At 42.2% G+C, this 26,202-nt stretch overlaps 1 protein-coding gene across 2 annotated transcripts in view; it reads left to right on the forward strand.

The window, feature by feature from the left end:
• The window catches only part of KCNH1 (potassium voltage-gated channel subfamily H member 1), a gene marked incomplete at both ends in the record, with an annotated part of 423,177 nt that overhangs the window by 45,252 nt on the left and 351,723 nt on the right, over positions 1-26,202 (forward strand). For both annotated transcript variants that reach the window (XM_079697019.1, XM_079697020.1), the window contains one exon: positions 7,520-7,638. In XM_079697019.1, coding sequence (XP_079553145.1) covers positions 7,520-7,638 — 119 coding nt within the window. The remainder of the gene's footprint in view (positions 1-7,519; positions 7,639-26,202) is intronic.

Genomic DNA, 26,202 nt, shown 5'->3' on the forward strand with positions numbered 1-26,202 from the left:
GCATGCCACCTAGGTGTCTGCCTGGCATTCTCATGAAACCTGAAAGAAAAGATAAATCTGATCGATGCCGTGGGACTCACTGAGGTTTATTTTCCAGGAATAAAGTGCTCTACTGCATTTTTCCTGCCTCACTGATGTATTTCCCTCGCTGATAAGGGTTTTGGTGGATGTGCACATGCGCACGCGCACACACACACACACACACACACACACACACACACACACCCTATTCCCTGTTAGCCAAGGGAACCAGATATTAATTCTTTGTCAGTGAAATAAATTGGAGTAATACATGACTTGATTTCTAAAAATTAAAACACACATGCACACACACACACACATACACGTACATACTCTTTAGCCCTCAATATAGGAATGCTGATAGTGGTCATGCTTAATATTTCTTCCAGGACATGACTTTATAAGCCTGTTCACTCCAAATGCTGTGGCAGATATGTTTAGACCCTGCCACTTGTCATGTCACTGTGCCCCTGACCCACTTCTATTTGGTGGTCTGTTTAGGACAAGGTCAAATTTTATATTAGTCTGTTGTTGATGGAAGAGCATGATAATTCTCCAGGCCTTTATCGTTGTAAGTCTCTAAACTGCAGTTCTGGCTGTAAGGGTCCAATCTAGATGGAAAATACACTGCCATGTGGCTGGATTATTCTCCTGACTTGACATTTCTTCTCGGAAGTTGTTCTCACATTGTGAGATTCCAGCAGGTCCAGCCGGGCTTTCAGTACAGTGCCTCAATTAGCATAAAGAGCCTTAAGAGTCTTGCTGACCCAGGCTTGTGTAGAATTCACTTTTGAGAGGGAATGGAAGGGTGGATAAGGGAAAACCCCAGAAAATCCCTAGATAATTGCTTTTTGGCATAGCAATACAAGATGTTTTCCCACCATTAGGTTAGACTTTTTACAGTCAACTGTGCTCAGATTGTCTTTAAAATGACTTTGTTTTCTCTCATCATCTTGTGCCTCACTTTGGGGCTTGGGAGGCGGGTGAGTGCATCCTAACGGTGACTCAGGAAGCCAGTTGGTGCCTAATTTTCCCATAAATGACACACAAAGGGGAGAACACATGGGATCATTGGCGATAGACTATTTTAGCATCTGAGACAAAGTAACTCCCCTTTGACCCTGAGCTCCGAGCACATGTGATGGGCCCCGGGGATGCTCCCTGAACCCCCTCTTTTATTTAGTGTATCAGTTCTCATGACCCTTTTCATGAATTATCCAGACCCCTGACTTCCTCATCTCCTCTTTCCTGTTCATCTTTTGGCTACTTCCCTTTCTCTCTGATAAAAAGTGCCCACAGATGGCATGGAGCAAGGGATGAAGGCAAGCTAGGTTTGCTGTTTGGTAATGGCTCTGGGTGTGTGTGTGTGTGTGTGTGTGTGTGTGTGTGTGTGTGTGTGTGTGTGTGTGTGTTTAAAGGCTGAATGAGAGAGTAGGTGGGAATTCTTGGTTGAAATGAGACTCAGTGAGGCTCCAGGCGTTTCATTTCTTCCTTATCTCTTGCTTTTCTGGTACTTTGGATAATTGGGAGTAGGTTGCAGGAGTGTTTTTCTCTGTCCCATCCGCCCTTCAAAGCCAGGAGCCTTGGGCAAGTGGGTAGAGAAGAATTAGAGTGTAGGGCTCAGAGTTTTCTCTTTACATTGTTCACCCAAGGATGAGTCACCCCTCTTCTTTTCTCTCTTACCTCACTGAATCATCTCACATTAAAGGAGCAAATTCACTTTCAAAGATCCACTAAAGTAAATTTAGTATTTACTTGTAAATTCAGAGTTAAAATTGAGCCAAGAGTGGGCAAGAAACGGAATGTAAAACTCCAGAGGAGATTTTTAAAGGCCAAAGATTTAGAATATTCAGGGCTGAAGGCTCCGGCAAGCTGTTGTAACTGCCAACCCTTCTCCAGGTGTCTTCATGTGGGATATATGTGAGGTGCTCTTGGGGAAGAAAGAGTGTAATGGCTACAAGCCACAGGTCCCCTCTCCACCACCAATATTAGCATTTTTTTCTCTCGGCCCTTAGGATGACTGAAAGGTGATGATTTAGTGACTTCTGCTTGAAAAAGCCATCCTAGGTTTTTGGTTATTTGTACATCAGTAGGGAAAAGATCTGGGCCAGAAGACTTGAGGACACTTAGTCATTGTCCACATTGACCTGGTAGTCTCCCGTGTCCATTGCTCTCTGCTGGATGTTGGGTTATGGCACCAGCTCCTCTAAGAGAATCTGTGACTCTTCAGATTAGGACAAGCTCGGCCTCATCGCCTCCTCACCAGGGCAAGGATACTTTAAGGAGTCCTATGCAACTTCTGTTCCAAGTGGCTCAGCATGGTTTCCCAGGGAGGGGCCTGTAGGTCTGTCTTTCCTAGTATCTCTGGACTTACCCTGGGAGGAACTGGAATTCCAGGTCATCCCAGAACCATCTCTTTTGGCCTAGGGAGAATACAGGGATGTGTGGGCTAAAGCAGCCTAGTGGGGGACTCACCCCAGTTGAAACCAGTAGCCAGTGTGGGCTCAAGCAAGAGAGATAGTGGTTGTCCTTACTGAGAAAGGAGAAAGGACCCAGTAAATCCTTCTTAGCTGCTTGCTAGATTGCAAACTGCATTCCCGTGCTTCTGTCCTTTCTTCCCTTTCATGCTTCCTCTTCCCCTCCTGCTCGCCCCCCCTCATTTTTCCTGATCATGTGATGCTTTTGATCTTCCCACGGCACCCCCAGCCCTGCCTCTGCCTGCCTTGTGGTGACGTTTATGACAGAGCTGGAAGAACCCTGAGCTAGGGGTTTCTTCATTTGAGCTCAGTTCACTGTTAAACTCCCAAATGGGATATAATTGGAAGGGTGGGTGCAGAAATACCTCCTAAAACTTAACAGAGTTTGTAAAATGGGCTACTTATACTTTGGGGCTTTATGTCTACTGGAAACCCAGGTAGAAGTAGGAAAATGAGAGAACACAATTTGTGCTTCATGCACATTTATTCAGCATACGCACTTACTGGGTGTATTTGGGGTGTTTAACCTTATGCTAGATGCTGACCTTAAGGAAATGTCTAAGAGCCCCTGCTCGTTACAGTCTGTTCGGAAGATGGGCAGACAGGTGAGCAAATAAGAACAATAAAGCCTAATCAGTGATCTAATAGAAGTCTGCCTAAGGCAAATGGGGGTACACAGGTTGGAGCAGGCAATTCTGCTAGGGTAGGGTGGTACCAGGGAAAGGCTTCCTTGAAGGCAGCTGCCTTATTTTCCTTGTGGAAAATGACCATGTGGCTTCTCTTAAGCAAGATCATCTTGAGCTGGATTCTCATCGGCTTATTCTCACCCAGTTGACCCTTTGGACAATAGGAAATTGATTTTTCCAGGAATGTTTTTCCTGATGGCTCTGCTATGAGGGACATTTGTGGTCCAAATTGTACATGTATTCCACCAAACCCATTTGCTTCTCTTCTGTGTTTTCTTAAAATTTTTATTAAAGTACAGTTGATTTATAATATTGTGTTAGTTTCAGGTATACAGCATAGTGATTCAGATACATATATCAATATATATATATATTCTTTTCCATTATAGGTTATTACAAGATATTGAATATAGTTTCCTGTGCTATGCAGTAGGTCCTTGTTGTTTATCTATTTTATATATAGTAGTATGTATCTGTTAATCCCATGCTCCTAATTTATTCCTCTCCTCCTTTCCCCTTTGGTAACCATAAGTTTGTTTTCCATGTCTGTGAGTCTGTTTCTGTTTTGTAAATAAGTTCATTTGTATTATTTTTTTAGATTCCACATATAAGTGATATCATATACTTGTCTTTTTTAGTTTGACTGACTTTCTTCTGTGTTTTTAATCTCATTTCATGGCTGTCACTCCAGTCACCCAAACCAGGGACCCAGAGGCCACCTGGCTTGCTTCTTCTCTCCCTCTACAGCCATTGATTCTACCTCTGCAGCTGTTCTCAAGTCTCCACTTGTTACCTGGCTCAGGCTATAGCACTGGTCCAGGCCCTCATGGTGTCTTGCCTGGGATTCTGACTGGTCTTCTAGCTGTTAACCCCCCTCCGCCCTCTTTATAGTCCACTATCCACACTGCCATTTTGTCCTAAAATTCCCCTACTATATTTAAACTCCTTCATTGGATTCCCTTCAGGTTTCAGATTGATTCCCTTAAGGTTTCAGTTTGAAGTTCAAATTTCTTAACTTGCCATCTAGGTTGTTACCACCTAAGTTCTTCTCGGCCTGGCCCTTGACAACCTCTTTAGCATTACTTCAGGCCACTGCCTGCATCCTCCTCCCCTCTACGGGCTATACCCCATTCATCTAGCTATTAAGAAGGTCTTACTCTTCCCTGACATATTACCCTGTTTTATGATTTTTCTGCCTTCATAGGTGCTGTTCCTTCTGTGTGGAATGTCTATCTTCTCCTTCCTGACTTCAAGTAGCTCCTACTCATCTTTTAAAAGTTTGCTCTAGTGTCACCTCCTGTGGGAAGCCCTCCCTGACTGCCCAGCCTGGATCAGATATGCCTTCTCTGGACAGTCTTGGCCATAGCGTCCTCTACTCACCTGTTATAGAATTTAGCTTACTATATCATACTTTTTTATTTACTTATCAGTCTTCCCTACTAGAGTACAAGCTCTTTGAGGCCAGAGTCTGTGCCTTTTTTCATTTTAGTATCCCCAGGATTTAGCACTGTGATGGTATTTACATAGTAGTTATGTTTAGAATTAATATGTGAATGAATGATGTTCTTTCATCTGGCTCAGCATGAGTCCTGTTATAAAGTGTCTAGAGTCCAGAAAGGACAACCTGAAGGTGGAGCTTGGGAAAGAACTTATTTCCTTCCTTCAGAATAGGCAGAGTCTGCCTATCCTGGTAGAGGTGTGATGGAAGATTTCACACTGCCTGTCCATTTCCCAATCCAACACCCACTCACCTTCCTGTGCCCTTCACTCAGCCACCTGAGAGCCAACTCTTTTAAGAGGCACATTCTTGAAAAGAGAATCAGGGCTAGAGTGAGGGGCTACCTGGGCCTGGGGAAATGCCCTGAAGTCCAGGGATCTTTCTTTTAATTTTTTGTGCCACGTCATCTGATGGACCAGGGCCCTGAGCCCTGCCAAACAGGGTCTGGGATATCTGCCCTGCTAGCTCCCTCTTATCATTGGTACCAGAGTGTAGCTTGTGGTGGTGGTGGATGGGTAGGATTGAATGGGGGGCATGTTTCAGAGCCCTTGATGATGTTTGAGTGCACAGCTGTTTTCTTGCCAGTTGAAAAATATACTTTCTGCTCCTCTTGAAAAACTTTGCATAATTCAATTCCAGCTTTGTTTTCAGCTGTAGGAGAGCCTGACTCTGAAAGAGACTTTAAAAAATTCTAGTCCACGGTTCACACAAGCAAATTCCAGTGAACATTTTCATGAATGGCCCATTTGGGGAAGATGTCATATACCTCTGGAGAGTCTGGGCTGTCCCCTCCTGTCAACATCAGTGGGAGTCCCCGCAGCCCGACCACCGTGAGCCTCTTTTCAAGGTGACCCATATCTCTGCTTAATGGCATCGGGATGGATGAAAATGCCACTGTCTTTTATTAAAGCCCAGAACTTCTGGAATGGGATAAAAAGGAACTTGATTTGCTATTCTTGTTATGTTGACAAAATTTATACAGATCTTGATTCTTAAAGGTTGTGCAAAAAAAGGGCCATCATTCTGCTTGACCTCATTGTCCTCTGGATTCTGAGTCTGTCTTATAAAGGTGCTCCAGGGTAAAATTTGGTAAATGAGATTTCTGCTGCAAGGCACTGGCTACTTCTAAACTCCAAAGGACAAAAAATCAAATTGCCTAGTCTTGCTGTTAGCTGTCATGTAAAAATAGTTGCATGCTGTTTATTTGCTGTACCCCACATCCAGGTCTTTGGAGCTCCCTCGCCCCAAGCTTGGTTTTGAGAACCGCTACAGACTTTCAGGGGTCTCATGAGGCAATTGGCATGGTCATAACCTTGATGCAGATGGCTTGTTGGATATTGGAATGGACGGTTGTCTTTGGGGACCTTTAAACGATTCCTCATACATATTAAAATCTTAGTAAAGATCACTGGTACATCTTAGATTTTGGAGTATAGAGTGGTCTGGATTAGAAAAAGACCAGTGTTTTACTTTCCTTGGAGGAACTAGTCCAGAGAGCCAAGGAGGCCTCAAGACAGTCTTTGTTTTAGCCCACTAAACTTAGCCACTTTGTTTTACCAGGAAAATGCATCTTGCATTTAAGGCATGTAGATAGAGTATTTTAATTTCCACTTTACAGATGAGATCATTGAGGCCCAGATAATTTAAACAGTTTGTTGGTGACCTCAAGCAGGCCGGAGGCAGAGATGGGATTTGTATCCAGATTTCTTTTTTTTTTTTTTTTTTTTTTTTTTTTGCAGTACGCGGGCCTCTCACTGTTGTGGCCTCTCCCATTGCGGAGCACAGGCTCCGGACGCTCAGGCTCAGCGGCCGTGGCTCACGGGCCTAGCTGCTCTGCGGCATGTGGGATCTTCCCGGACCGGGGCATGAACCCGTGTCCCCTGCATCGGCAGGCAGACTCTTAACCACTGCGCCACCAGGGAAGCCTGTGTCCAGATTTCTTTACACTAACTTCAGTACTCAGCTCTTTGCGTTTCTAGTTTTAAGGGGACCTACCTGCCATCAGATGTCCTTCCCCCATCCTAGAGCAGACTAAAATCAACTAGTATTGTTTCTTCACCTACCCACGGATTAAATTCATTTCTTATTCCCCTGGCTTTGGAGAAGGTAGTACATGGAATGGCCATTTGACTAGCTTGTCTAGTCATTTAAAACCCAGAATCAGCTTAGTCTCTGCTAGGATCAGACGACAGGGGGCTTGGGAACAGCCTGAGCCATAAAGTCAGAGAAACATCTTGATTGCCTGGTGTTGTCTGGCAGAAAAGCCTTGGGCCAGAGTGGGGAGATCTGGGTGCTAGACTCTTAGCTACCTAGGCACTATGTGCCTCGATTTCCCTAGTTGTAAAACAGTGCTAAGACTTGCCGTACCTGCTTCACCAAGCTATGATTAGGGTCAAGTGAAAGTACAAGGGAAAAGTGCATCATTGCACAGATTTGAGCAAGTCTAGGTGCTTTTTTGTTTGTTTGTTTTGCGGTACGCAGGCCTCTCACTGTTGTGGCCTCTCCCGTTGCGGAGCACAGGCTCCGGACGCGCAGGCTCAGCGGCCATGGCTCACGGGCCCAGCCGCTCCGCAGCATGTGGGATCTTCCCGGACCGGGGCACGAACCCGTGTCCCCTGCATCGGCAGGTGGACTCTCAACCACTGTGCCACCAGGGAAGCCCTAGGTGCTTTTTGGATCAGCGAATCTTGATTGCGAGGATGGCCGAGTGACTTGTAGATATGCAGGAGGACATGGAGGGTGGGCGTCTGCTTCTGACAGGGTAACTCGTGGTATGAATGTCCGAGCACCTTCAAGACCTGGTTGAACCTGTCTCTCCTGTCTTCCACATGCTCCAGGCTGGGGGAAGTTTGCTCGGCTGACCAGAGCACTGACAAGCAGCAGGGGTGTCCTGCAGCAGCTGGCTCCCAGTGTGCAAAAAGGCGAGAACGTCCACAAGCACTCCCGCCTGGCCGAGGTAAGGGCAAGGGTTTAGCTCAGCTTAACCCTCACTCACTTCCATGGGGTCCCTGGGCTGAGAAAATGGTCCACAGTGAGTGTGATGGCTTGGAAGGGACCTTCAGGACCCCAGACTCTTGTCTTGGCTGGGCTATACACCACCATGTGTGACCTTGGGTAAGTGATCGAACTCCTGTTAGTTGTGTACTCTCACATGTGTAAAAGGAACTACAAAGAACTCCATTCGAAACTGGTTGAGATTACAGTTGTCAGCTGACTCTTCTGAAGGAGTAGGGAAGGAGCTAGAAGTGCTGTATACATGAAGGGGGTTTTACTTATAAACCATAAACAATTTTGTTATTTGAGCAATACATACTATTACAGGAAAAGAAGCAATACATACTATTACAGGAAAAGAAGATACAGGAACAAAGAGGAAGAAAATAAAAATCACCTAGAATCCCACTCACCAGATAACATTGTTATAATTTTTGTGGACATGCCTTAACTCTTTTTTGCATTTAAGAAATATTCTATTCCTAAAGCCTAAGAAATACATTTTTTCACATTAATGAAGTTGAGATATATCTAAGAATCAATGTGTATATTTAAGGTGGGTTGTATTGCCTTTTCTTCATTTTATAAAGTTATGAACATCTTTACAGGTTAATAAATATACTTAAAATTATTGCTGTTTCCATAACCTTTGTAGTAAGGAAAACTCATGGTGGTGGTATTCTCCCTTTTGCTGGCACAAATGAGAGGCTGGGAAGCCTGGACAAGATGTTTGATCAGGCTTAATGCACCCAAATTATTATTATCTGTTGTTTGATCAGGCTTAATGCAACCAAATTATTATTATCTGTCTTTGGTGGTCCTGCATCCACATCACTGTTATCTCCCTTTGGTGGTGCCTGGTCTTTTTTTTTTTCCAATGAGACCAGGGTAGGACCAATTAAGAGCATTATACTTTCCATGTAGCACATTTCCATCTTACCCAAAGATGACAGCGTTAGCTGTCTCGCTGCCTGGTGGTGGCCAGTCAGTTCCTGATCTGTGCTGAGATGACAGGGCGCTTTCTGACCTGCCTCTTGGCTTACGTATCCCTGAGAGAGAAACTCCCAGCACGGTGCAGCTGACAGTGGATGCTCTGCATATGTGCACCAAATGTTGAGTGGGTTGACTACAGAAGATGTCCTCATAGCAGCCAAAAGCTTCTGCCAGCAGTGGGAATGGGGGCATTCATTTGTGTCATGTTAGAGAAGGTGAGATACTTGGATGATGGCAGCATCGTTTTTGTCATGATGTGGGCTCACCTTGTGATAGAAAGAATAATAAAAGAGACCCTTCAGCTCACAGCCTGCACTTCCTCTGTCCCTGCTGCTTCTTTTGGTTAATGATGTTCCCTCCTCTCCTACTGTCTCCACCTTGCTCACTCTTATCCAGCCACATTCCTTGCTGTTCCTCTTATGCACCAGGCTTGCTCTTCCCCCAGACTTCTGTGTTCTACTCCTTCACCAGCTGCAAGTCTTTGCTCAGATGGCATTTTCTCTATGTGGCTACCTCTGTCAGAGGTACAAGAACCGGTAGGATATTTGTATGTTAAGAGATTGATTGTAAGGAGGCGATTGTGGGGACTGGGGAAGTCCAGAATTCGTGGGGCAGCTTGGCCAACTGGAAACTCTTGGGAAGAGCTGGTTGGTGCTGAAGTCCCAGATGGAATTTCTTCTCAGGGAAACCTCAGTTTTGCTCTTAAAGCCTTTCAACTGATTAGATGAGCACCACCCAGATTATGGAGGATAATCTCCCTTCCTGCAAGTCAGCTGATTGTAGATGTGAATCACATCTACAGAATACCTTCACAGAAGCACTTAGTGTTTGATTGAACAACTAGGTACCATGGCCTAGCCAAGTTGACACATGAAACTAACCATTACAGTTTAATCCTTGTCAGTTCGGCACCCGTATACATTTCCTTAAACCATACTTAATCTCCAAATAAAGATAATAACAAAGTCATACTTCCACCTAACATGATCCAGTTATGTTACATATTACCAAAACATACCAGCCCTTTCCCCAGAAGAGGATGCAAAGTCCTCGGGTGAGATCTCCACTCCTTGATATCCTGTAACTTAAACAGTGTGATGTAAACTTAACTCTTAACATCTTATGTTAGATAATAAGGGGATAAGAGAGGGAAGAAAATAAAAGTATTTGCCTTGTATATACACTATATACTATATATATATATATACACACACACACTACATAGTGTATATATATATATATATATATACAAACATTAATAACAAAATAAGAAATACTCATTAACTCTTAATCCTCTCCTTAACCTGCTCTACGTTATGCTCCACTTAACGGCTTCCAATATACTATACAGTTTACTTATTTATTGTGTTTATTGTTCACTGGTATATCCCAAGCATTTAAAACAGTGTCCAGCACATAGTAGATGCTCATCAGTAGTAAGTTTTTTTTTTTCCTTAATTGATCAAATGGATGAAAGAAAGGAAATGATATTAGTGTTTTTGTCTAACTGTCTGGCATGAGTAGTTGCTCATTGATTGGCAATATGAGGCAAACATCTGGGTCCCATCCCAGGGGCTGCTACATTTTAATTAACCTGGCTAGAGGCTTATGGATTTTATTGATCTTTTCAAAGAACCAACTTTTGGTTTGTGGATTTTCTCTAATGGTTTTCTGTTTCCAATTTCACTGATTTCTGCTCTAATTTTTAATTTTTTCTTCTGTTTAGTTTGGAATGAATTTGCTCTTCTTTTTCTGGCTTCATAAGGTGGAAGCTTAGTTTATTGATTTTTTATCATTCTCCTTTACTAATGTATGCGTTCAATCCTATAAATTTCCTTTAAGCACTGCTTTCACTGCATCCCACAAATTTTGATAGGTTGTGTTTTCATTTTCATTTTGTTCAAAATATTTAAAAATTTCTTTTGAGATTTGTTCTTTGGTCCCAGGTGTTATATAAAAGTGTGTTGTTTTATCTCCAAGTATTCAGGGATTTTACAACTGTCTTTCTGTTATTGATTTCTGGTTTAATTCCATTGTGATCTGAGAGCAGACATTGTATGATTTCTATACTTTTAAATTTGTTAAGGTGTGTTTTATGGCCCAGTATGTGGTCTATCTTGGTGAATGTTCCATGTGAGCTTGAGAAGAACATATATTCTGCTACCGTTGGATGAAGTAGTTCATAGATGTCCATTATATCCAGTTGATTGATGGTGTTGTTGAGCTCCACAACATCCTTACTGACTTTTTGCCTGCTGGATCTGCACATTTCCATTAGGGGGTGTTAATGTCTCCAGCTATAATAGTGGATTCATCTATTCTCCTTGTAGTTCTATCAATTTTTGCCTCATGTATTTTAATGCTCTGTTGTTTGCTGCATACTCATTAAGGACTGTTATGTCTTCTTGACATAACAAAATTTGACTCCTTTATCATTACGTAATGCCATTCTTTATCCCCGATAACTTTTCTTGCTGTGAAGTCTGGTCTGTCAGGAATGAATATTGCAACTCCCACTTTCTTTTGCTTAGCATGAGTATGTTAAATCTTTCTTCATCCTTTTATTTTAATCTACATGTGTGTTTATATTTAAAGTGGGTTTCTTGTCGACAACATATAATTGGATCTTGTTTCTTGATCCACTTTGACAATCTGTGTCTTAATTGGCCTATTTAGACCACTGACATTTAAAGTGATTATTGATATAGTTGGATTAATATTTACCATATTTGTTGCTGGTTTTTATTTGTTGCTCTTGTTCTGTGTTCCTATTTTGTCTTCCACTCTTTTTCTGCCTTTTGTGGTTTTAACTGAGCATTTTATATTATTCTATATTTTCTCCTTCCTTAGCATATTATACTTTTTTTTAACATTTTTTTAGTGGTTTCCCTAGAGTTTGCAGTATACATTTACAAGTAATCCAAGTCCACTTTCAAATACAGTGGTCCCTAGGTATCCACAGGGGGATATGTTCCAGGACCCCCCACAGGTACCAAAATCCATGGATGCCCAAGTCTTTTATATAAAATGGCATGGTGTTTGCATATAAATTATTCACATCCTCTCATATACTTTAAATTATCTCTAGATTGCTTATAATACCTAATACAATGTAAACACTATGTAAATAGTCATAAATATAATGTAAATGTTATGTAAATAGTTGCTGGTGTGCAACAAATTCAAGTTTTGCTTTTTGGCACTTTCTGGAAATTTTTTTCTGAATATTTTGATCTGCACTTGGTTGAATCCACAGATGCAGAACCCACGGATTTAGAGGGCTGACTGTAATACTGTATGTAGTACTTCATGGGTACCTTGTAAGTACCCACCTTGCAAGTACCTTGTAATAAAATACTCCTAATTCCTCTGTCCTGTCCATTGTGCCATTGCTGTGATTCATTTCACTTATTCATAAGCATACATAAGCGTATATATATATATATATACAGTATCAAATACATTGTTGCTGTTATTTTGAACAAACTGATTATCTGTTAGATCAACTAAGAATAAGAAAAATTGGGACTTCCCTGGTGGTGCAGTAGTTAAGAATCTGCCTGCCAATGCAGGGGACATGGGTTCAAGCCCTGGTCCGAGAAGATCCCACATGCCACTGAGCAACTAAGCCTGTGCGCCACAACTACTGAGCCTGAGCTCTAGAGCCCGCGAGCCACAACTACTGAGCCCATATGCCACAACTACTGAAGCCTGTGTACCTAGAGCCTGTGCTCTGCAACAAGAGAAGCCACCTCAGCCTATGCACCACAACAAAGAGTAGCCCCTGCTCACCGCAACTAGAGAAAGCCCACGCGCAGCAATGAAGACCCAATGCAGCCAAAAATTAAAAAAATTAAAAAATATATTTTAAGAATAAGAAAAACAAAAGTTTTTCTTTTACCTTCCCTTATTCTTTCTCCAGTGTTCCTCTTTTTCATTAAGTATATCCAAGTTTCTGACCTATATCATTTTCTTTCTCTCTGAAGAACTTTATAAATTTCTTGCAAGGCATTTCTGCTGGCAACAAATTCCCTCAATTTTTATCTGAGACATCTTTATTTATCCTTCACTTTTGAAAGATAATTTTGCAGGGTACAGAATTCTAGGTTGGTGTTTGTTTTCTCAACACTTTAAATATTTCACTCTACTCTCTTCTTGTTTGTGTGGTTTCTGAGGAGATTTAGGATGTAATTCTTATCTTCGTTCCTAATAGGTTAGGTGTTTTGGGTTTTTTTCCCCCTCCAGATTCTTTCAGGAATTTTTGTTTGATTTTCTGCAGTTTGAATATGCTGTGCCTAAGTGTTTTTTCTTTTCTTTTCACTTATACTGCTTGGTGTTTTCTGAGCTTCCTGTATCTGTGGTTTGGTGTCTGACATGAATTTGGGGAAGTTATCTGTCATTATTGCTTAAAATATTTCTTCCATTTCTTTCTTTCCTCTCCTTCTGGTATTCCTATTCCATGTGTGTTATACCTTTTATAGTTGTCCCACAGCCCTTGGACATTCTGTTTTATTTTACTTTTTGGTCCTTTTCTCTTTGCTTTTCAGTTTTGGAGGTCTCTATTGACATGTCCTCAAGCTCAGAAATTCATTCCTCTACCATGTTCTGTCCACTAAGGAACCCATCAAAGGCATTCTTTGTTTCTGTTATAGTATTTTTGATCTCTGGCATTTCTTTTTGTTTCTTTCTTAGAATTTCCATCTCTGCTTACATCGTCTGTCTGTTCTTGCATGCTCTCTATTTTACCCGTTAGAGCTCTTAGCATATGAATCATAGTTTTTAAAATTTCTGGTCTGATAATTCCAGCATCTCTGCCATATCTAGGTCTGGCTCTGTCTCTTCAAACTGTGTTTTTTTTTTTTTGTGGTACGCAGGCCTCTCACTGTTGTGGCCTCTCCCGTTGCGGAGCACAGGCTCCGGACGCGCAGGCTCAGCGGCCATGGCTCACGGGCCCAGCCGCTCCGTGGCATGTGGGATCTTCCCGGACTGGGGCATGAACCCATGTCCCCTACATCAGCAGGCGGACTCTCAACCACTGTGCCACCAGGGAAGCCCCAAACTGTGTTTTTTGCCTTTTACTATGCCTTGCAACTTTTTGTTGAAATCTGGACATGATGTACTGGGTAAAAGGAGCTAGGGTAAATAGGCCATTAGTGTGGTATAAGATGTCGAGGGAGAGGAATCATTCTATAGTCCCATGATTAGGTCACAGTATTTTAGTGAGCCTATGCCCCTGGGCTATGGACTTCACAAGTGCTTCTCAGTTCTTTCCCCATTTAGACCAAACAAGATGAGGCAGCATGGCCTGCAGTGGTGTATTTCTCTTTCCATATGCCAGAAGCTAGAGCAATTGGGTATTTTTCTATACTCAGGTGAGTTAGGCTCTGATAAAACCCCCCAAATTAGGCTCTGGTTAACTGGTTTCTCTGGAGGGCAGGCCTTTTTAAGAGGAACAGAGTGCTGTGGTGTTTTTAAAAATGGTTACATTTCTATTCCTCTTTCCAGGAGCATGGGGATACTTTTCTCTGATTTTTACTGTGAGAATCTGGTGGAGCTCCTGGAAGTAAAACTCACAAATGTGCGAGGCCCCTGCCCATGACTGGGTCACCCTAGAATTTTTAACTCTCAGATTTGTTCATGCTGAGCCTGCAGCAATTTGCTAGTTACAGTTTAGGCTTTCCTGTCTGGTACTAGTTCTTGTGGAGGTTTCTGCTTCTGGGTTTTTCTGGCAAGTTGTGATTCTCTGTATTCACCTGTCTGTCTCTCCAATTTTTGGTGCAATAGTTTGTCCTCTGACCTCACCTCTTGTGTGGAACTAAGAAGAGTTGTTGATTTTTCAGTTTGTACAGCTTTTTACTTGTTAGGATGGAATGACAATTTTCAAGCTTCTTCCAACCTGCACCAGAAATTGGAAGTTGGCTAGTAAGTTTTCAACAGAGAAAAATCTTTTCCCTGTCTAAAGCTGACAGCCAGTGTCCTGCTGAGTTTTCTCACTGGTAAATGCCGTTGATCAAATGGAGATTGAGTAAGAGTATGGACACCTCATTGAAACCTCTCCCACCTCCAGGAAAAAAATTGACACAATGCACAAGCGGCTGGGAATAGCAGTTTTGCCTTTCAATGGGTTGCACATGTGATTTTCAAGGCCAACTTATATCCCTGTTTGAACTCAGGCAATCTGGCTTTTGTCCTCACATTAGTCCTCTTGTCTCCCTCCTGGACTGATTCTAGAAAAGAAGGAAGCACGTACTATGTGCCAGGATCTGTGCTGCTCATCTTCTCCTTCAATCCCCTAGACATCTTGGAGCAGTGTTCTAGAGGGGGAAACTGGGGCACAGGGAAGCTCATTAACTTGTTTGTGGTTCACCTGGCAGTAAGTGGTGGACTCTGGATTGAGAACCAGGTTTATGTGACTCCAAACCCAACCTGTTTCCCATCTGGGGCACTTCCTTCTGAGCACTGTCTCTTCTTCCCAGCCCTCTGCTACTGCTTATACTAGGGTTACCATACCTTCCAGCTTTAGACATGATAGGGGACCATGGTCTCCCTCATCTCAGGATGGGACACCAAGTCCACTTCATCTGGCTATTCTTCAGCACTCCATCCTCTTCCCTCAGGCTAGTGTGAGCACTTGTTCTTTCGGAGGGCCAGTTTATTTTCAGATCTTAAATATATCTTATGTCATACATGCACCCTAATGTTCATGGCAGCACCATTTGCAATAGCCAAGACATGGAAGCAACCTAAATGTCCATCAACAGATGAATGGATAAAGAAGATGTGGTATACATATTTATAATGGAATACTATTCAGCCACAAAAAGAATGAAATAATGCCATTCGCAGCAACATGGGCGGACCTAGAGATTATCATACTAAGTGAAGTAAGTCAGACAGAGAAAGACAAATATCACATGATATCACTTATATGTGGAATCTCAAATATACAAATGAACTTATTTACAAACAGAAATAGACTCACAGACATAGAAAACAAACAGGGTCACCAAAGGAGAAGGAGGGGGAGGGATAAATTAGGAGGTTGGGATTAGCAGATACAAACCACTATATATAAAATAGATAAACAACAAGGTCCTACTGTATCGCACATGAAACTATATTCAATATCCTATAATAAACCATAATGGAAAAGAACATGAAAACATATACATATATATACATATATATATACATGAAATGAATCACTTTGCTATACACCAGAAACTAACACAACATTGTAAAGTAACTATACTTTAATGAAAAAAAATCTTATATCACTACATAGATCAGGCTAGAGGACCCTTTTCACAGGTTGAGTTCTCTGGGATGCAGATACTGCGTAACATCTGTGAAAGAAAAGGGGGAGGAAGCAGTTGGGCAGGGAGAGCATCAGACACAGTGCAGATCCGATTGAGGCTCTGCCAGCCTGACACGGAGCTCTGCAGCAGAGACGGCAGTAGAGCAGCCCCACACAGAGCAGGAAGGGCTGGGCACCTCAACCACCTTCTTGCTCAGTTATTGACAGGTGCCTCCCTGGGAAGCTCAGGTTTCTGTCCCTTAGGAAGCCAACAGGAAGCTGTCACCTAACTGCACACTCCACAACGGGGCAGGGAATCCTTTCTTGAAGCAGGATCTAAGTCTGCCACCAGCTTGCTTCTCTCTTTCTGCCTTTATAGGAAGGAAAGTCATGGTCGGTGTATGAGAGAGCATCCCTCCTGCTCAGCAGGATTCACTCTGTGGTCTTCATGTGGGAGTGATTCTGCTGGGCTTTGGTCTGGCTGGGACAACTCTCTGCTGCTAGCTTCTCTCTTCATGGAAAGGCTGGGGGGATGATATGGATGAGAAACCATCTTTTCCTGTCACATCTTCTCACTCTTCCCTATAAGGGACCCAGGTCCAGATAAAATCTGAGCTGTGTGTTTGTGATGGCTGGAGTTCAAGCACACCCATTCAGCCACATCACAGCTCACAGCTCATGACACTCAGCATCTCACTGTAAGGAGATCAGGTAAATGCCGTACGTGCTGCTGTTTTTCATGTAGGTGACAGGTGTGGTGGGCTGAAACAGCATCAAATGTTACTGTCCACTTGACAACTTACCGTGTGATTTCAGGCAAGTCATTTCACTGCTAAGAACTTCCATTTCTTTCTCTTTCTTTTCTTCAAATGGAGGAATTGAGTTCAATTGAGAATAATATGTACTTATAGATTTGTGAAGAGTAAGGGAGGTTCTGAATGTGAACAAACACTTTGGTATATGGTAAATGCTCAATAATGTTAGTTTAATATTAAATTTTAATTTGTGGTTCTTTATATTGTTTTTAAAATTTTTCTCAAGAGAAGGAAATCTTGCTATTTGCAGTGACATGGATGGACCTCGAGGGCATTACGCTAAATGAAATATGTCAGACAGATAAAGACAAATACTGTATGATCTTATTTTTATGTGGAAATAAAACAAAGCAAAACAAAATAAACTCCTGGTCTCATAGATTAGAGAACAGATTGGTGGATGCCAGAGACAGGGAGTGAGGGCAAGTGAAATTGGTGAAGGGGGTCAAAGGGTACAAACTACCAGTTATAAAGTAAGTAAGTTCTGGTGAAGTAATGTAAAGAATGGTGCCTATAGTTAGTAATACTGTATTGTTTATTCAAAAGTTGCTAAGAGAGTAGTTAAAGGTTCTCATTACAAGAAAAATAATTAGTAGCTACATGTGGTGATGGATGTTAAGTAGCCTTATGGTGGAGATCATTTTGCAATGTATACAAATAATGAGTCATTATGTTGTACACCTGAAACTAATAGGATGTTACCTGTCAATTATATCTCAGTAAGAAAATTTCTCAATTTTCAAAAATAAAACAGGTTCTTTATTGGATTTTAAAACATAGAGGTATATAAAATAAAAGGTGAAACATCCACTGTTTCTTGGAAGTAACCATTATTAAACAGTGTATGTGTTTAGTAAACTGTATATGAACAAGTGTTCATATATATTTATGTTGATATTTTTTTAACAAAAATGTTGTCATACTATTATATATATTATTTTCCAATCTGCTTTTTTCCCCACTTACTAGTATATTTGGAATATTTTCCTAAGAGCATATATCCGCTTCATTTTTTTTTTAATGGTTGCGATATATTCATTGCATGACTATATCCGATGCTATTTAGCTGTCCCCTTGTTGATACATAATTAGATTGTTACCAGTCTTTGGTTATTAAAGATAATGCTTCAGTAAACCTCCTTGTATGTGTATTTTTGGTTTTAATTTAGAAACCTTTAAAATATTCAGAGTAGTAGAGAGTAATTTAACAAGCATTCATTTACTTATTCTGTTTATATAGTACATGCTGACAATTTCTCACTTCAAATTCTTTTTCAAAAATTAAAATATTGGGCTTCCCTGGTGGCGCAGTGGTTGAGAGTCCGCCTGCCGATGCACGGGACATGGGTTCGTGCCCCGGTCCGGGAAGATCCCACATGCCACGGAGCGGCTGGGCCCGTGAGCCATGGCCACTGGGCCTGCACGTCCGGAGCCTGTGCTCCGCAATGGGAGAGGCCACAGCAGTGAGGGGCTCGCGTACCGCTAAAAAAAAAAAAAAAAAAAAAAAACCTAAAAAAAAAAAAAAAAAAAATTAAAATATTACAGGGGAATCCCCTGGTGGTCCAGTGGACTTGGCGATTTCCCTGCCATGGGCCCGGGTTCAATACCTGGTCAGAGAACTAAGATCCCACAAGCCACTCAGCGTGGCCAAAAAAAATAAATAAATAAAATAAAATATTACAGGTAAAGTTGAGGTCCTCTTAGAATTTATTCCCAGAGGTAATCACTACCCTGAAGTTGTGTGTCTCCTTGCTATTGATGTTTTGATATTTTTATTACTTATATATTTATCCCTAAAACACATATACTATGATTGTGTGGTTTTAAAAAATATATTTGCACAAATGATATCATATTGTGATATTTTATGACTTGTGTTTTACACTCAACATTGATTTTTGAAAGCTTTTTATTTTGAAATTATTATAGACTCACGGGAAGTTGCAAAACTAGTACTGAGGGTGTTCTCTACCCTCCACTCAGCTTCCCTCAATGGTAACATCTTATATAACTACAGTATAATAGTATACAGTGAAACATATAACTACAGGAAACCAACACATGTAGAATACTGTTAAACTAAAGATCATATTCAGATTTCACCAGTCTTTACATGCACTCATTTGTGCATGTGTGTGCCTTTGTATATACATGTAAGTGTATATTTAGTTTCATAAGAAGCTGCCAAACTATTTGCCAGTTGCAGTTGGTTGTATCATTTTACATTCCCTCTAGTAATGTATGAAACAGCCAGTTTATCTATATCCTTGCCAGCATTTGGCATTGCCACTCTTTTTTATTTTAACCATTTTAATAAGTATGTCGTGATAGCTCATTGTGGTCTTAATTTGCACATGAGCTTGTTTTACAACCACATTTCCAGCTGGTGAAATGCCAGTTCATGTCTCTTGCCCATTTTCTAATTGAGTTCTGTTAACATCTCTTCCTTTTTTATTGCTTTAGAAATGTCAGCTTACTTTAAATCCTCTCTTTTGGTGTTTACTTTCCTCTTGTAGTGAGCTTATGTACAATCTGAGTTTTTGGTGGGAGTCCAGTGGGTCCCCAATTGATGAGGCATCTGGATGTGGTGGTTGAGTTTGCCTGTGCCATATTCATAAATTTTCACCTGGTTCAGACCAACTTTCCTGTAAATGTTTTTAGCCCTGGGGCTCCCAACTATGTCAACAACGTGAGTTTGGTTCCACACTCGTATATGGCACATACTTGGGGTTCTGGTCTCTTACAGATAATCCTTTTTCTACCCCAAAGTCTGGACAGATGACCAGTTTCTTTTTTATGTCTCTGAGATATGGGTAGAGACTTCCTGTTCCATGTCTCTTTGTTAGGGCAGCCCTTTGTCACCCCAGCAAGAGCATGTGGGTTCCCTTCCTGTCCCCTCCAGTGCACACCCAGCTCTAACAACCCCTGTTTCTGAAAAACTCCTGGGCTGTTTGGTTTCAGTTCCTATTGGCTGCTTTGGTTTTGCATTCCTGTTACGGTTCTGGCACCTAAGATTTTGAACTTTATTATTTCTTTTTAAATGTTTGTTTAAATTTTTAAACAGCATCTCAATGTGTTTGGTGTGAATGGACAGTTTACCATATTTACTTAGTCCACTCTATTGATTGTTAATTCCCTAAATACTTGTGCTAGTATGAATATAATAGATTACTAGAAGTGGAATTAAGGAGACAGAGGGTACAAGCGTTTCAAACTGGGTAGAAACTGCCGAAGTTCACACAACAAGGTTGTACTAGTTTACACTGCCAGTTTCTTTCTTCTCTCACCATTACCAATATTAATTGCTATCAATTGTTTTACTTAATCTTAAGTTTTAACATTTCAATTAATTTTTAAGGGAAGATCATCTTTTTTATTTTTTAATGAACTGCACAAGGATTTGGTCTGATAAATATAGAGGCTGCCTTCCTTACATGCGTGAAAGTGCTGCCGCCCATCGGTAGCAGAGGCATGAGGAACACGAGACGGCCCAGCACCAGCCACCTCCGCAGGCAGCTGGACAGAGATGCAGAGAGCTCAAGTTTACTTACTGCACATGTGTACAGCTGGGCTTACTGTCCACATTCCCAGGTGGCAAGCAGGTGTGCTGTCCTCTGCTGAGGGAGAGCAGAAGGTGGGTATGTCCAGTCTGAGCTAGTGTCAGGGTCCCTAGTTTTTTTGTCCCACAGACCAGAATCACCAGTAGAAGCTGCCAGGATGTATGTGAGCAAAGGTGTTTTTTCTGAGAAACAGTCTCTATGTGACTTGAGATTTCCTGCCCCGCCTTTTTTTTTTTTTTTTTTTTTTGCTTTTTGGTTGTTGACTTCATTTGACTCTTCAGACTCAGGGAAAAGTGACAACACCCAGTGGCGTCTCACCAGCAACACCGCATTCTATTGCTCTGCACAGGAAAGTAACCTGGCAACGGGAGCTTCTGCCACAAGTACCTGGGTTTGGAGCTCATTTTGCCTCTTGCAAAGAGTCTTTTTAAACACTCTCAACTATCTCAATATGCCATAGGCTGTGCCTGGTAGTAAGTGTCATTTCTGGAGGTGTTTTGGGTGACCACTTGATGGCACGTGGAAGGTGAGCTTTGAAGTGGGGCTGGACTAATGGCCTTCCCATTGCCATCCAGCTTTGAAGGGCGGCCTGGGCTTGGTGGCTGTATGTGCACTCAGGGCCATGAGGTTCCTTCTAGTCAGCGCTCTCTTGTCTAAGGGCTGAAGTCTTATGGGGGGATTCTTTGCTTTTTTCCTAGGAGGGCCATTTTGTTTATTCAAGCAGGCAGGGGAAAACTCAGATGTTCAGCAATGCCAGGGATCAACTCTACACTTGATTTTGGTTAAAAAAAAAAGTTGTAAATGAACAGCTGAAATGACGTTTAAGGATTTTCTGCAGGGTTTATTATTTTTTTTCCCCCTGAGAGACAGAATGATGTAGTGGAAAGAGAAGGGGATTTGGAGTCAGACTGACCCGAGTCCTGTCCAAAACTCCATCACATTCCAGCTGTGTGACTTTATAAAAGTTACTTAGCCTCACTCATCTTTCCTCATCCTCATTAAATAAAGATACTACCTACCCTGAAAGACTGTCGTGAGGATTTGTGATGCTTTAAAAGACAAGCCCGATCTTATTTTTCCCTGCTTAAAGTTCCTTTAACGTCGTCTTGTTATTTCTTTGGATAAATTTAAAATTTACATTGTGACTTACAAGACCTAACTCACCTCTCCAGCCTGATCTGCTAGCTCTCCTCTCACTCTCAGGGTCAGCCAGGTGACATTCACACTTGTCAAACTCTCCCCTGGACCTTGGAGATGCCCTTCCTCTGCCTGCAACTCTTGCTGTGTCTCTTGGCTGGTGTAGTTCCTACCCATCCTTCCTTCAAGTCCCAATGTAGACATCAGACCACCCCTGTGAGGCCTTCCCAACTGCCCCTGCCTCACCTCAGGCCAGGTAGGCCTCCCTTTCGGAAGCCCTCCTTGGCCTGGGCAGTTTCCTCTTTGAGCACTCAGGCCCCTGGGAAGGCTGTTGTTTAATATTTGCTTCCTCCAACAGATGAAAGGTCCATGAAGACAGGGGCAGTATCTCTCTTGTTTATTCCACATGCCTACCACTGAACACAGTACCAACATGTAGTAAGTGCTTGATAAATGTTCATTAAATGAATGAAGGAAGAAGGATGCAAGCCCTTAGTTTAGTAAATATTGATTCCCTTCCACATTTAACCTCTTCCTCCCCTCCTGAAAGTTGACTGCCTTGACCATGGATAACGGACAACTATTTGTAGCTGATTTGATGATAAAAAGCCACGTTTCCATGACTCCACCTCATCACGTCATCATAATTCTCAAAAACTTGAGTTTTAAAAATGTAGCTGAAGATTTCACAATAAAAAGTTAAAAGAATACCACTGAAGTACTCCTCAGCAAAATAGGAAGAAAACAAAGATTGTTGCGCAATTGCATTTCACTATGGGCTGATATTTGTGGAGGTATCATGGGTTGGTACTCTACTGTGACATAAAGTATGTGGGTTAATACTTTTAATTGCTTCCCACTGCCTTTATCTCTTCCATTAAAGAGCAAGTGCATCATGGAAAAAGTTCTAAAAATAGAGTCTGCCTGGTTTATGGAGAAGGGTGTTTATGACAAGAATTATGCAGTTGTTTAGCTCAGATGTCTGAATCCCCAAATCAGGTTTTATTTTGTGGCTAGGGCCTTGTTAATATCCAGCTCTCCCTTTTTGTTTGAATATGCTTTTTCTGGCGGGAACACACTCTGTCCTCACTCTGTGGTCATAAAAACCCATGTTGTTTCTAAACAGGGGAGGTTTTTGGAGCTGTACTTGGGGAAAGGGAAAGAGACACACGTATAAGAGGGAGAGGTTATGCTTGGAGTGAGGGGTTTAGGGAAGCGAGGTTTCTCTTCACTCACAGGGCAGGATGTTTGAGGCAGTCGTGGGGGATGATGGTGATGGTGATGGTGCTGTTCATGGAGGTTCTCTATCTGTGGCCTTAAATGATGAATGAAGCCAGTTTGGTGGGCAAAGTGGTGAGTACCCGCTCTGGGCTTCCCTGAAAGAGGAAGTTCTCTGTGTTCGACTCTGGTTTCTTCTGCCATCATCCAGGGTGATGATGCTGATATTCCCCATGAGATGGTGGTCTTGAGATGGCTGGGTCCTCTGACTCTTGTTGGGGGCCCTCCTGGCCATGGTGGACTGGCCAGGTTTTCAGGCTCCCAGGGAGACCTTAGAGTTGGCACGTTATCTCTGTCCAGTGCTGCTCCCTGGTTCAAGTCCACATCCTCTCTTTCCTGGTGTTGTGCAGCATCACGTAGCAGGTCTCCCTGTGCTTCCAGGCTTGTCTCTTCTGGTCCTTCTTCCACACTGATGCTCAGGTACCCTCACACAGATCAATTTGATTATACACCTCCCTTACTTACGATTCTTACCTTGGTGTAAAGGGCACGTCAAGGCTTGCCCTCCCCTCCCTTATATTCAGCTTCGTTTCTCAATATTGGCCTCTCTAGATCCCACCCCCCACCCTCCCAAGTGCAAACAACAGCCACAACAAAAGGAAAAAAATTCCACTGCCTCAGCACACCAGGCTCCTTCCACACTGAGCTCTTATACCACCTCCTTCACCCTTCCCAGCTTGTACATACTGCCTGCTGGAAATGCCTTGAGTTTTGTCTGTCTGCGGCCCATCCTTTAAGGGATACGGGACAGTCACCTCACACCCAAGCCTTTCCTGATGACCTAAGTCAGTTTGCTGTCTCTTTCCCTCTGCTCTTTTTTTAAAAATTAATTTATTTATTTTTGGCTGCGTTGGGTCTTCATTGCTGCGCAGGCTTTCTCTAGTTGCTGTGAGCAGGGGCTACTCTTTGCTGCGGTGCACGGATTTCTCATTGCAGTGGCTTCCCTTGTTGCGGAGCACAGGCTCTAGGTGTGCAGCTTCAGTAGTTGTGGCACGTGGACTCAGTAGTTGTGGCTCGTGGGCTCTAGAGCGCAGGCTCAGCAGTTGTGGCTCACGGGCTTAGTTGCTTCGCAGAATGTGGGATCTTCCCGGACCAGGGCTTGAACCCATGTCCCCTGCATTGGCAGGCGGATTCTTAACCACTTCGCCACTAGGGAAGCCCTCCCTCTGCTCTTAAAGTACTTTTATCCATGGTCTCTTACCACTTGTTGCATTATATTTTCATAGTTTGTTTGCACATCTCTCTTCTCTTCTAAACTGTGGGATCTTTGGATCCTTGTGGGTAACTTTCAGTGTCCAAGTGTCCATGGATCTTTTTATTAGGAGACCATAAGGGTCCATAGCATTGATGAGGTCTGTGAAGCCATTTTGTCCTTTTTTTCCCCAAACAAATCTATTTTATCAGTCTCCCTTTCTTCCCAGGCCATTTTAGTTCTGTCATTCTCGGTTCCCGATCCATGAGAAAGCCAAAGCATTCAGGTAAAAAGGATGTACTGCATGAGTTGCAGCCTTCCTGATTCTCACTGAAAATTTCCTGAACCAGTCCTTTTTTTTATTTGTACAAAAATCTTCGGGCTTCCCTGGTGGCGCAGTGGTTGAGAGTCTGCCTGCCAATGCAGGGGACACGGGTTCGTGCCCCGGTCCGGGAAAATCCCACATGCCGCGGAGCAGCTGGGCCCATGAGCCATGGCCACTGAGCCTGCGCGTCCGGAGCCTGTGCTCCGCAACAGGAGAGGCCACAACAGTGAGAGGCCCGTGTACCACAAAAACAAACAAACAAACAAAAAATCTTTATTTATCAGGTGAGGAAACTGAGTCATGGAGGCTTTGCCTTGCTTAAGATTGATCAGCTGTATCACTTCTATGTGGAATCTAAAATATGACACAAATGAACTTATCTACGAAACAGAAACAGATTCGCAGACACAGAGAACAGACTTGGGGTTGCCAGGGGGGAAGGGGGGTGGGGGAGGGATGGACTGGGAGTTTGGAATTAGCAGATGCAAACTATTATATATAGAATGGACAAACAACAAGGTCCTCCTGTATAGCACAGGGAACTATATTCAATATCCCATGATAAACCATAATGGAAAAGAATATAAAAAAGAATGTATGTCTATGTATAACTGAATCACTTTGCTCTACAGCAGAAATTAACACAACATTGTAAATCAGCTGTACTTCAATAAAATAAATTTTTTTAAAAAGGTTGATCAGCTGTGAAATCAAGACTGGGGATTCCAGGCTGGGGCTTGGCCAGGTTCAGCCTGCAAGAGCTGTATCTTGATTGACTTGCTGTGTTTGCCACCCTGTCTCTGATGCTCTCCCCAGCCACCTCTTTGTTATCTGACGTCCTCCCTTCTCACCACCCCCCAACCCCAACTCGCACACAGTTAATGTGTACACACGTTTGTGATTCACGTTTTTTAATCTATTTTTTTGGTTGTCTGGTGTGTGCTTAGTTTATCCATTCCAAATCTGCTTTTGAGAGCCATGCCTACGTTTGTTTAAGTTAGTTCAGGACATTCTTACAGTGCAGTGTAATGTCATGGTTTCGTGTTGTTTAGTGTTTAGTATAGTGTTGTCCAGTGTGGTGACCATATGCGGCTATATGGAGCAGCTTGGGTGTGGTTCATCTGAATTGAGAGGGGTAGTAAGTTACACTATACTTACTGGATTTAAATCACTATGATAAGAGGAATGTAAAATGTCTCACTAATAATTTCCTATATTGATTACATGTTGAAGTGATAATATTTCAGATATATTGGGTTCAATTATTGGGTTGAATATTATAGCTTATTTGATCTGTTTTCTTTTACTTTTTTAATGTGGTTATTAAAAAGTTTAAAATTACTAATGAGACTCACATCTGTGGTTTGCATTATATGTCCTTTGGTTAATGACTATGGGCTTTCAAATCAGATTTGGGTTTGAATCTCAGCTTCACCACTTAATTCGCTTTGTGGTTTTGGGCAACATAGCCTCCTTGGGATCATTTTTCTTACCTATAAAATAAAGACTAATATCTACCTCACGTGGTTATTGTAAGGATTAAATTGTATTTTGTATATAAAGTGCTCAGCCAAGAACCTGGCATGAGAGCATAGCAGTTAAAAGCATGGAACTTGGAGTTAAACTTGACAAAGTTTTCAACACTGGCTGCACTGTTTAAAACTTTTGTGGCCTTGGACAAGTTACTTTACTTCCCCAAGCTTCAGTTTCTTCATTGTAAAATAGGGATGATAATAATACGTACCTCATAGAGTTGTGAGGATTAAATGCAAGACTAGGTAAAAGACTTACTAGCTCAGGGTAGGGCATACAGTAAGCACTCAATAAATGATAACCAATGCCATAATACTTCTGGGGAAGGGCACCTGCTGGAAACTTTCATGATGTTAAATGGTATATGTGGACTCTTGTTTTTATTTTTATTACTTC

The sequence above is a fragment of the Hyperoodon ampullatus genome (assembly GCF_949752795.1).
Source record: "Hyperoodon ampullatus genome assembly, chromosome: 2".
NCBI lineage: Eukaryota > Metazoa > Chordata > Mammalia > Artiodactyla > Ziphiidae > Hyperoodon > Hyperoodon ampullatus.